Source organism: Oncorhynchus gorbuscha, linkage group LG13, assembly GCF_021184085.1.
Source record: "Oncorhynchus gorbuscha isolate QuinsamMale2020 ecotype Even-year linkage group LG13, OgorEven_v1.0, whole genome shotgun sequence".
NCBI lineage: Eukaryota > Metazoa > Chordata > Actinopteri > Salmoniformes > Salmonidae > Oncorhynchus > Oncorhynchus gorbuscha.
The window spans coordinates 64,339,754-64,352,652 of record NC_060185.1 but is presented as its reverse complement, the minus strand read 5'-3'; the positions used below and the strand labels follow the sequence as shown (position 1 = coordinate 64,352,652).

General features: G+C 44.2%; 1 protein-coding gene across 1 annotated transcript; it reads left to right on the top strand.

The window, feature by feature from the left end:
• The first annotated feature begins 282 nt into the window (after nt 1–282).
• LOC123993308 (ubiquitin-conjugating enzyme E2 K) lies at nt 283–12,629 on the top strand. The gene is made up of 7 exons (XM_046295319.1): nt 283–693; nt 8,348–8,441; nt 8,661–8,719; nt 8,875–8,957; nt 9,070–9,169; nt 11,032–11,160; nt 11,332–12,629. The coding sequence occupies exons 1-7, from the start codon at nt 631–633 to the stop codon at nt 11,404–11,406; spliced, it is 603 nt and encodes a 200-aa protein (XP_046151275.1). The 5' UTR covers nt 283–630; the 3' UTR covers nt 11,407–12,629.
• The last annotated feature ends 270 nt before the right edge of the window (nt 12,630–12,899 follow it).

Sequence of the window (12,899 nt, the reverse complement as noted above, 5' to 3'; positions counted from 1 at the left end):
CCCAGATACATACTACTCTATAGGTAGGTTCTGAATGTTGCATCATTGATGATAAGAAGTGAGGTCTAGGTAACAAGAAATATAATATACATTGTCATTATGTATTACTGAACGTTAACTTTGGACAAAATAATCAAGCATATACAAGCAAATGTGTGCCTGTTTTTAAATTCTCCACTCATGCAAGTACGTCTACCAGTTATTGCAGACATAAGAAGCCCCTCTAAAATGTTATAATGACAGGGAGGGTATCAATGCTGTAGAAATCACATGACCCGAATTTCAGCTTGCATGTAGTTGGTATTAAAATGTTTCCAGGACCACCTTCTGTCCACTGCGTACATAGTGGCAATATTGCGAGAAAATACACAGGTCCCTCGGCTCTTTTGTAACTAGCGTTATATTTTATGACATCAGGGCTCGGTCACGTTCCAGTAGAACTTAGCAATTAGTGGCCGTAGCTAGCAGCTGTTATTATTGCTCCGATCCAAAAGTGACAGAGGCAGAGAACGAAAGTGCGAGGGGGACTGCGAATTAGCTGGGTTAGCTAGCTAACTAGGAGGGCTGAAGCCAAGTAAGGCCTGTGACCGAGAGGATCGTGTTCCCTTCCGACAGAAACACGGCGAAATCATGGCCAACATCGCGGTTCAAAGGATAAAACGGGAATTTAAAGAGGTTCTCAAAAGCGAGGAGGTTGGTGATTTTATTTTCTTCAATCGACCGTGAATCTGACGCTAGGTAGCTAGCAACGTTAGCAGAGTTTGTGTCAAACACGATTATTGCCTGTTGTTGGAAAGTAGTGTTTTGTTAGCTAACAGCTAGATAGCGGTACCAGTTGTTAACAAACGAGAAAGACAAGGCGCTAGCTGGCTTGCAAAAGCGAAGGAAAATGTGACTGGCTTTTTGGTAACTACATTATCGTTAGTTATGGCTGCTAGCTTATAGGAAACCCCCCCGCCTGGATGCCAGCTACTACTATACAGATCGCGTTTCTAGCAACCTAGTTAGGCCAGGGGTAGTGAAATAAGCCACGCAAATACGCTCACCCTGGCTTGATATGATTACAGAGGCGAAGACGTTAGATGTCTGGTTATTTAGCCAACAAGCTAGCTAAAAAGTATATTTGCCACACACCGCTAACGATATGTCACCACCAATGATTGTTATATACATAATTGGTTACCACCAGGGTGCAACTTCTGCCGCAGAGGGTTCGAAATCTAACGTTAGTGTGACATTTTCTACCTGTGTTGTTGCAGGCTAGGTTGAAGAGAAATCATCATCATCAAATATTAGAAATGCATCAAAACACTTTTTTTTTAAAAACTGGAAACGAATATTAGGGTTTTAGGGGACAAAATGTAACTTTGGTTCAGGTGTTATACTTTGCATGTCATGTTATAGATGCTTCTCCCAGAAACGCAGAACACTTTATTTCATGAGGATAGGATTTACCATACATGTAGCTGAGCGGTCTTATTTTCAAGTTATTGAAAAAGGTCTTGGGACAGGTCCATGTTAATCCCTAGTCGATAAAGGCATCAAATTACCTGTCTGGATTCTTAAATTCAACATGTTTTGTCCAATATCTCAAGATAGAGTGGTCATATTGTTATGACGTCTTTTCATTTCAATGCTATATTATGTAAATGTGGCAGTATGGAGTACATAATTACAATAATGTAGTTTTATGCTAAATAGTTTGTAACAATTCGAACAAATGTATGAAATTAGAATACCACTTTTTATACTACTTTATGCAAATTAGATACTTAATACACACCCTCCCACCAAAACATTCACACAAAACACTTCTCACCTAAGTCTGAACTGTAACACAGAAGGTTCCTAGTTGGATAACATAGTTTACTTCTACGGTAGGCCTACATCCGAGTTGGGTTACATTGTAATGTTATTTTTGGTGTTGATGAGTTACTCTGGTGATGGGAGGATAAACTGCAGCAAATATTTAGCCTAAGCACAGAACAGAGTGAGCTCCACACAAGAACCAGCTGCACAAAAGACAAGATGGGACATATTTTCAATTCACTGGTATTCAGCTATGTTTTTATTGATTGTAGGGCTGTAGCCACTGAATTCTGGTAGTTTTTACTTGAAAGAATAAAACCATTAATCACAAAATTTGCTGCTGGTACAATTACAGCCAATGACGCGCAGTGCTGCCGCTCTTCTGGCTCGTTGTCTCAGCGAACGGCGTAAGGCCCTTCCCTCACAGCTAGCACCAACTGAACAAAAATATGAACGCAACAGATGCGTTGGAGGTAGCTTATGGTAGAGAAATGAACATCAAATCTTTGGCAACAGCTCTGGTGGACATTCCTGCAGTCAGAACGCTCCCTACAAAACTTGAGACATCTGTGGCATTGTGTTGTGACAAAACGGCACAATTTAGAATTTCGTTTTGTCACCAGCACAAAGTGCACCTGTGTAATGGTCATGCTGTTTAATCATGTTCTTGATATGCCAAACCTGTCAGGTGGATGGATCATTGGCAAATGAGAAATGCTCACTAACAGGGATGTAAACAAATTGTGCACAATTTGAGAGACATACGCTTTTTGTGTGTATGGAAAATCTCTGGGATATTTTATTTCAGCTCATGAAACATGGGACCAACACTTTACATGTTGCTTGTATATTTTGTTCAGTGTAGTTCAGTCAAGACGTCCGTTGACCGTGAAACACCCTCAGGACTTTGTCCGTTGACCGTGAAACACCCTCAGGACTTTGTCCGTTGACCGTGAAACACCCTCAGGACTTTCCCATAGCTCTTGGCAATACAATGTCACATCGATCTTACTCTAGGTTGAGGAATACCCATCGTAATTATAAACACAATGATTTGTGGGGTTTCACTAGAAGGGTTGGCCCACAGATTTAAATGTTCATGGCACAGTATTGGGATTTTTACTGCCACGTTGTTTTCAAATTATTTATGTACTTTGACGACCACATAATTTACATTTTGGGTGCGTTCGTAAATTCGCACTGGCTATTTACTCTGATTTCAGTGCACTCTCGTCTGAGTGTGCCAGAGCGCAGAATAGCTGATGAATTTACGAACATTTAACAGCCATCAATTAAATTGCTGCCAGCAGCACACTTAGTCACCAATGCTCTGGATAACATAAAAACAGCATAATCAGCTCTGCTAGGTCAAGTAAAATGGTCAGTGAGGTGATCTCTTGTTTATGTCTGGAGGTAGCTAGCGAACGTTAGACAGTTAGCTTGGATGCTTGACTACCACTGTGAGGTCAGACTGCTCGGATGTACCCCACTCCTCAGCCAGAGCGTCCAGTGTGCGCTCCGAGAGCGAAATGCTCTGAATTTACTAACGGACAACCTGACAGCGCACTCTGGCACTCCAGATTGAATTTACAAACACACCTTTAGTGGAAACAGATTTGTTTACTGCAGTATTTTGTAGAATTCTTGCATTGCGTCCATTGTCCAAATAATTTCAACATTTTATATTTAGTTGTGCAGAAATTATTTGTCTTCTTTAAGTTAAGAAATATTGCCTAGTGTCTTGTCATTCTGTTATCAAAAACCCACATCTTTAAGATATTTTCTACTTTCTCTCCCTCATGAGGGAGGATAATGAAACTTCACAGAAATAACAAGTAAAGTTAGACCTCCCAATTTAGTTTGTTTTTACAAATACAAATGTGGTTTATGATTTATGAAGTAATTCAAATGCACTATTCTGTTACCCAAAAAAATCTGTTAACGGAATGACTGCAACTGAATCGGAGACAATGGAAGTTCATAGTCACAAACCAAAGGAGGTTGGTGACTCCTTAATTGGGTAGAACGGGCTTGTGGTAACGGCTGGAGCGGAATGAGTGGAATGGTATCAAATGCAAACATATAGTTTCCATGTGTTTGATGCCATTCCCATTCGCTCTGTTCCAGCCATTATTATGAGCCATCCTACCCTCGGCAGCCTCCACTGCCGCAAACCCAGTAGTGTAGTGCTATCATAATTAGGTGATGGAGCGCAATTTTTGTTTATGACGTTCTTTCCTTTTGTACCGACAGATGTAACCTATTGAATAGCCTATCATGAAAGAATATGCATGCAATGCATCCTCCAATTGCTAACTGCCTATGCCCACACATAGATTGTCTCAAATATTTTATATTTTTAATAGCCTCCAGTAGCAAGTTAGGCATAGGCTACCTAATTTCAAAATAGGCCGTCACTGTCAATCGCGAAAGATAATTCTTCACGTTTTACTGGTGAAACGTCAACTGCATCTGCGTGCCAATCTATTTGATTGATATCTCTGTTTCATGGGAATATGCATTTAGATGCTCTTGAATTACTGTTTCATGAGCGGATTAGAGCAGATGCGTTTTCTTGCATTTTGTTTCAGTCGAAGCATGTATCCCGCCTAGTGGCGCGCTCGGTTGAGTTTTGGTGCACAAGACAAATGGACTATGCTGCTTCAGCTGACCGTGGTAAAATCTCATTAGAAATGAGGTGTTTTTGGTGTAACGGGAACGTTCTAGGCCTGATACACTATTCCAGTCGGTTCTGTTATGTAAAATGCAAATTAATCATTGATCTTGCGAGACATTGATTAAGCTTTTGTCTAACTTTACTAAACGAGCACCATGGTGAGAAGTGATGACCTATTTGTAATAATACGTGATGAGTAGGACTATTAAGCATCGTGTTTATTTGAAGCGGTTGGTGCTGAAAGGACGGCACCAGTGAAAGAGTGTGACCCGGCTCTACGTATTTTACCCGGCTCTATGGATGTGACTCACTGACACCACCCATGGTTCGAGGGGAATAACGCAGCCCAGGAGTTAACACCCACACGGGAACTTTATTTAAACACCCTGAGGAAGATGAACATGGGATGTACACTACATGACACTACAAAAGTATGTGGACACCTGCTCGGTGAACATCTCATTCCAAAATCATGGGCATTCTGCTTAATGGGCTGCTATAACAGCCTCCACTCTTCTGGGAAGGCTTTCCACTAGATGTGTGAACATTTCTGCGGGGACATGCTTTCATTCAGCCACGAGCATTAGTGGGGTCGGGCACTGATGTTGGACGATTAGGCCTGGCTTGCAGTCAGTGTTCCAATTCATCTCAAAGGTGTTCGAAGGAGTTGAGGTCAGGGCTCTGTGCAGGCTAGTCAAGTTCTTCCAAACCATTTCTGTATGGACCTTGCTTTGTGCACACCCATAGATGCTGACACAGGAAAGGGCCTTCCCCAAACTGTTGCCACAAAGTTGGAAGCACAGGATCATCTAGAATGTAATTGTATGTTGTAGCGTTAAGATTTCCCTTCCCTGGAACTAAGGGGTCTCCCCTGAACCATGAAAAACAGCCCCAGACCATTATTCCTCCTCCATCAAACTTTATAGTTGGCACTATGCATTCGGGCATGTAGCGCTCACCTAGCATCAGCCAAACCCAGATTTGTCTGTCAGACTGCCAGATGGTGAAGCGTGATTCATCACTCCAGAGAATGCATTTCCACTGCTCCAAAGTCCAATGGTGGCGAGCTTTACGCCACAACAGTTGAAACTTGGTATTGCGCACAGTGATCTTAGGCTTGTGTGTGGCTGCTCGGCCATAGAAACCCATTTCATGAAGCTCCCAACGAACAGTTGTGCTGACGTTGTTTCCAGAGGCAGTTTTTGAACTCTGTAGTGAGTGTTTCAACCGAGGACAGACTATTTTTACACGCTTCAGCACTCAGCGGTTCCGTTCTGTGAGCTTGTGTGGCATACCACTTCGCGGCTGAGCTGTTGTTGCTCCTAGCCGTTTCCACTTCACAATAACAGCACTTACAGTTGACCGGGGCAGCTTAAGCAGGGAAGAAATTTGAACTGACTTGTTGGAAAGTGGCATCCTATGACGGTGCTACATTGAAAGACACTGAGCTTTTTAATAAGTGGGGCTCCACAGAGGCGGGCCAGGATGTCCCCTGTGTCCATGGCCCGGCAGGTGAGCAAGCTCCAACTGAGGCAGGCCAACCCCCAGCAGCGGAGAGCAGGCATGGCAGTGGTTCCTCCAGAGGCGGGATTGGCCCCAGAGGTGGACCCAGGGCAAGCCCCAGAGAAGGTCCCACCGGTAGATCCAGTGTCCAGGCCAATACTGGTGAGTCCAAGGCAGATGGTGGATCAGCTCAGACCCCAGGAGCAGGAATAGGTAGTGCCCCTGGGACAGGACACTGGGGGGTGATGTCTGGGTGGTCTGCCCCGATGAGGTCTGTTGTGTCCCCCACAGTTGAGGGTTGAGTCCAGCAGGACCAGGACTGGAGCTGGGTCAGGTGGTGCACGCTTGGGACCCAGGGCTGTGGCTGGGTCAGGAAAATCTGTACTATTAGTAGCTGGTGACACCAGTGTGGCTGTGTCCCCCCCCCCCCGGTGAGGAATAGGGTCCAGCCAGCGACATAGGCTCACTACCATTCGGCGATGCTGCTGGAATCACATAGGAGAGGGTTCCCCCAGATTCCACAGCAGTGGAGGGGGGAATCGGGAATGACATCTGTTGTGGGCTCAGTCTCTGTAGCAGGCAACTCCTGAGGACCGGCGGGGACCGAGGACATGACGTGTCCCTGCCCGGTCTCAGTCGCAGCCGTGCCTGACAACGGTGCCAGGACCGGAGAAGCAATATAGTTACACCCGATGGTCACAGTCACACCTGGCAACGGTGCCGGGGCCGAAGAGACAAATTCCTGCTGCTGTCCTTCATTTGACTGTCCGATGTTCTCTACTGCAACCTGTTGGAGAGGGCTCCCCTGACATGATGAACCCTGGGATCTGGTCTTCTGTTGCATAATGTTCTGTTCAATACGGGCGAAACTGTCCTCCCTATGACGTATGCAGCCATGTCCACTGCACTGCAACTCCCTGGTACTCGCAATGTAGAATAATAAGTCACATGCTGGGTTGTTAGGGAGACTTGGTGCTGAGTTGTATCCCAGAGGTGGAGGAGAAGGGGCCATAGGGTCCATGCTGCACCACATGGGAGAAGTTCACTGGATACCCCAGAGTCATACTTCACTTGTGGTGTCGAAGGGTAGCTGTGCCATACGGCTTGTTCAGGAACAAACAACAATTTGCAGTATAGCCTTGTAGGCCTATGACCACATGCTATAGCCTAATGTAAACACAAATACATATAGCTGAATAATTGCACGGTTTGCAAGGAGAGCTTTAGTTGAGAGTAGGCATTGTATTGTGTAGCTTACACTACGCTGGAACATAAATAAATGTTGATTTGATTAGCTGGAACACCTCACGGTTTACCCTATTACGGAATAGAATCACGTATTTGCATATAAGCATATATAAGCATGCTATCACATCTATTGACCATAACAATGTGAAATTGCAGGAAATTAATTTTAAAACAGCCAATTGATTGTTTATCAGGCTGTTGGTGTGGTGTATTCATGCATCTTAATAAACTATAACCTAAATGCATTTATTTTACATTTCCAGTCCCCCACCCTGACATAACAAGCTAGAACGGACCCTGCGTCTCAACCAATAGCCAATATAGTGTAAATATCCCAAGCAGGGTTACAGAAACTTCCAGAGCGGGTCAGGCTTGCTTGGGCTTTGCAGTGTCTACTGGTTTGGGTGTCCTCGGCAGAGTGGTGTCCCCGTAACCGAGTGGTCACACACAGTTCTGGCTTTCACAGCTTAATAGTGTTGCACGGTATACTGAAACTTGGGTACTTTTTTTTTGATGCTATGATTTATTTTTTAAAGACGTTTCGGTTCTATATTGTATTTTTTTTAAAATTACTTTCGGCACTTCTGTCAAATGTGTCTCGCGGATCAAGCCTGTCTATCAGCACAGCCGACCCTTTTATTTTAGTGCACCGTGCCTGGTCCACTTTCTCATTGCTATCCTGCACTGGGAGTCTGGGATACATCATGTTAGCTCTCCACTCATGCTGCACAGAAGTTAACACACTTGAATAATGCGACACGGCATGTGGAAATGTTCATAACTGTCTGCAAAATAATGTCCCTACAGATTAGAGCACTTTACGATGCAAGAAGATACCGGTAGCTTTTGGCCCTTTCGGATATCGTATCAGAATCTATGGCACAAGTCACTACTTTCAAAAAGTCTTATGTTGCTTGTTATCAAGGTATCTGTCATACTCAAGTGCAAGGAGACCGTTAATGTGAAAGTATTAGTTCTCACTTCTGTGAGAATGTCTGTGTTGAGAGGAAGTTGGGATGAGGTACCCCCTGACGGATACCCCTCCTTTCCTTACACCCTGGCCCATGCTCTGTGACAGAACTAACTTTTGACTTCTCTTCTCACTGACAGACGAGTAAAAACCAGATAAAAGTGGACCTGGTGGATGAGAACTTCACAGAGCTGAAGGGGGAGATCGCAGGGCCACCTGATACACCGTATGAAGGTGAGGCCCAGGGTAGTTTACTGTCGTCTATTCAGACAGACCTAACAGCTTTACCTGGGACAAGCTCGCCTGGGTTTACTTGAGGGCTGAGGCAGATTACCTAACTTACCACAATAGGATTCAAAGCACTTTTTTACCTAGAGTGAGTGTTGTTCATGTCATGAAAAAGGATATAGATTTCTTGCTGTGATTAATTATTTCCCCAAAAAATGTTTTTAGGTGGTAGATATCAACTAGAAATAAAAATTCCAGAAACATATCCCTTCAATCCACCAAAGGTAGGTGTGTGTGTGTGTGTGTGTGTGTGTGTGTGTGTGTGTAACATATTCTGATGTTTGTCATTCAGTTGTGGATTTTGTCAACATTGACCTGTGCCAGGGTGAAATCCTTGCTAATTAATTTACTTGTTTATGTGCTTCTTGTGGCCCCCCAGGTACGATTTATCACGAAGATTTGGCATCCCAACATCAGCTCAGTCACAGGTGCAATATGTCTGGACATCCTCAAAGACCAGTGGTGAGTCACTTTATTTCAACACTCTAAAATTCAAATGTATTTTCATTGTCATGTCTTGGTTAAGGCTGATCCCAGGTCTTACTACTCTGTGTTCCCTCTGTGTGTCTGACAGGGCGGCAGCTATGACGCTGAGGACAGTGTTGCTGTCACTACAGGCCTTACTGGCAGCTGCAGAACCAGACGACCCACAGGACGCTGTGGTGGCCAATCAAGTGAGAGGAACACTGTGTGCATGTGTGGGAGAGGGAGATCATGCATAAGTATGCCTGGAATGTCTTTTGCAGATTTTGTAATGTGTTTTTTTTTAGACTTGCTCTGTCTCCTCACCGGTTTATTCTGCAATGGGTTGGTCAAAACAAGCATTGTGATTGGTTGCGATGTGTTCTAAGCCAGCCATACTAAAAAACCTGTTCAGCACGGGTAAGCCTATGACGCAAAAATGGGCATCTTGTGTTCTGATCAATCTGAGAAATCCCTGCTCCATCCGCTGTCCCATCAGCCCAGCCTGCCATATTCGTTAAGTTGGTCTCCACTGTAAAACGCATCTAGACATGATTTGCTTCGAGCTTAACATTTGGTTTGCAACAAGTGGGGTTTGTGCCAACGTTGCGGTCTGTCTCTCGGCATTTGCAACATTGTTATGTTATTGAAATTCGATCTCCGCTGTCCTATTGAGAATTAGTGTCAGGACGAAACGGACATCTTTTCTCAGCCAGTCGAAATCATGAATCAGCATAATCCTCAAATGCTGATTTCTCACAGTGCATTCTGAAAGTATTCAGACCCCCTTTTCCACATTTTGTTACCTTACAGCCTTATTCTCACCTCATCAATCTACACACTACCCCATAATGACAAAGAAAAAACAGCTTTTTTGATTTTCTTTGCAAATTGATAAAAAAAGAAAAAATGAAATATCACATTTTATAAGTATTCTGACCCTTTACGCAGTACTTTGTTGAAGCACCTTTGGTAGCGATTACAGCCTTGAGTCTTCTTGGGATTGACGCTACAAGCTTGGCACACCTGTATTTGGGGGGGGGGGGGGGTTCTCATTCTTCTATTTGGGGGGGTTTCTCCCATTCTTCTCTGCAGATCCTCTATTTTCAGCTCTCTCCAGAGATGTTCAAGTCCAGGCTCTGGCTGGGCCACTAGAGGACATTCAGAGACTTGTCCTAAAACCACTCCTCCATTGTCTTGGCTCTGTGCTTTGGGTCATTGTCCTGTTGAAAGGAAGGTGAACCTTTGCCCAAGTCTGAGGTCCTGAGCACTCTGGAGCAGGTTTTTATCAAGGATGCGTTGTTCTGTTCATCTTTCCCTCGATCCTGTCCCTCCCAGTCCCTGCCGCTGAAAAGCATCCCCACAGCATGATGCTGCCACCAACATGCTTCACTGTAGGGATGGTGCCAGGTTTACTCCAGATGTGAAGCTTGGCATTCAGGCCAAGGAGTTGAGTCTTGGTTTCATCAGATCAGAGAATGTTGTTTTTCATGGTCTTTTAGGTGCTTTTTGGCAAACTCCAAGTGTGCTGTCATGTGTCTTTTACTGAGGGGTAGCTTCTGTCTGGTCACTCTACCATAACGGCGTTGCCGGCCAACGATGGGGATATTGAGCCCCCCCCCTTTAAGATTTAGATGCACTATTGTAAAGTGACTGTTCCACTGGATGTCATAAGGTGAATGCACCAATTTGTAGTCGCTCTGGATAAGAGCGTCTGCTAAATGACTTAAATGTAAATATTGAACAGAGTTTATGACTGGGTTGCGTCTCTGGCAGCTTAACCGATAGAATGAACGGTCAGCTGGCTTGGCTAGTAACCATAGACGCATTGCGACTAGCCTATATTTTTGTTGAGGGATGATATAGTAGCTGATGAATAGGTTGATAACCCGTTGTAGAAAAGCAATTGTACACTCGCTTGTGCAAAACACCTTTTTCTTCTTTTTTTTTGCACAAAATAATTGCTTATAAAGTAGTTTTAGCATGCCCTCTCGTGTACAATTGCTTTACTAAATTGTAGCCTAGTGATGTTTTGTATACTGCCAACTCAGTGTTGTGTGTTCTCACTCTTCAGTATAAGCAGAACCCAGAGATGTTCAAACAGACGGCCAGACTCTGGTCTCATGTGTACGCCGGCGCCCCCTCCTCCAGTCCAGAGTACACCCGCAAAATAGACAAACTCTGTGCCATGGGCTTCGACAAAGTGAGTGGGCCCCACGTGACTAGCCCTAATGCTGTCTCAGCGGTCGATACCTTCATAACTCATTTACATTTTTATTATGGTTCACCAATGGATCTGTTTTGTTTGAATACTTTAGCATAGTTATGACTGTGTTATAAACGTCCTTCTCTACTCTTCGTCCCGTCTCCACAGAATGCAGTAATAGTGGCGTTGTCGTCGAAATCCTGGGACGTGGAGACTGCGACAGAGCTACTGCTCAGTAACTGAGTCTCAACGGCCCCCTGGTCCCAAACCACCCATCACGCCACCTCACCCGGCCCCCATCTGACTCCTCTATACACACCCTCTCCCTTCAGTCTCCCTCCACCTGAAGCCCTCCTCTGTTCCTCTGACCCCTTACCTCCACACCTGTTGGATACCCCCTCTCAACCTCCTGGCACCTCTCCCCTTAGTCATAATCACCATCGTCTCTGCTCTGTACCAGGCTGCAGCTTTCCTGCCATCTTCACATTGGCACTATACCCTTCCATTTCACATACCTCAATCAAATGACTTGAACCAAGTGCCCTTCCTCTCTGCACATGCTGGACCCCATTCACTCGCTGGCTTTGTCCAAACACTCTTCACTGGCATCCTATTTAACTATACAATCCTTTTACATCAGCTATGACCTTGAAGAAAGTAAGGAAGCAGTGTTAGATTGTTTGAACAGAGCCATTTTCTTAATCTCCCCCATCTCCACTCTTTTGGCACTTGCTAGGAAACATTACAGATTATTTTTTTCCCTTGCAGTAGCCACATCCGTATCATGTCACCTGTCTTAAGAGTTTTAACTTCCCAAACTCCCCTCCCCAGCCCACTCCATCAGCAGGTAGCCCCACCCACCCCATGATTCATAATCATCACTTTCCTCCTCCCACTTTTTTTATTTGGTTCTGGCCTCCTACAGGAAGACATTTGGATTCCCATTTTTAAAAAGAAAGAAAACAAAGCGGAAAACACTCACCTCATTGTTCACCAATAACGCTCCTCAAGCAAATTGAGACTGGAAGTTTAAAACAATGTAAAGGTTTGACAAATATGGCATCCACTGAATTATGCCAACAGAGGGGGAAAAAACTGTCAAGAATTCATCTGTAAATAAAGCTATTAAAAGTCTGTGTAAATTAATCCAAAATGTGTGGAATGTTAATTATGTGCTTTTAAGAAGAGCTTAATATTGTATTGTTATTTTTATGATTTTGTGTGTGCAATTTAGTAGTCTTCCCTGTGTGTGTGTGTAAAAATCTAGGGTGAGAAGCAAAATGTATGATGCTGGGGAAACAAAGTCCAGTGGGAATTATATACTTGGGAAAAGTAGAACGGGCATATTCATTATAATAGAATTGTGTGCGTGTGCATATAACAATGCTGCATACATATGCATATTTATTTCAATAAGTTTATTTGTATGCACTGCACCAAAGGATTTAATAAATGGGTTCAACCTGTCGGTAAAGATGATTAAAATTCAACATGCTGCTGGATCAGCGCAGGAGCAAGATTGACGTATCAAACAATGGGCTCTCCGTTGCGAAAAAGCCGCAGAGCAGATTGTCTGCTTAGTCAGGCGAGAGTTATTAGTCAGAACACAACCAGATGGCAGGGTAGGTAGCATGTGTCTGAGCCAGCCTCGCCAACAAGTCCATCTTTTATCACAGGAGTGGACCTGGCAGAGCTCTCTTATACTCATATGGCAGCCTGCGTGCCTGCACTGGGAA

Coding starts and splice junctions, on each gene's coding strand:
- LOC123993308 (XM_046295319.1), top strand. CDS start 631: ATGGCCAACATCGCGGTTCAAAGGATAAAACGGGAATTTAAAGAGGTT. Junction 9,170..11,031: donor ACGCTGTGGTGGCCAATCAA/GTGAGAGGAACA, acceptor CTCACTCTTCAG/TATAAGCAGAACCCAGAGAT. Junction 11,161..11,331: donor GTGCCATGGGCTTCGACAAA/GTGAGTGGGCCC, acceptor CCGTCTCCACAG/AATGCAGTAATAGTGGCGTT.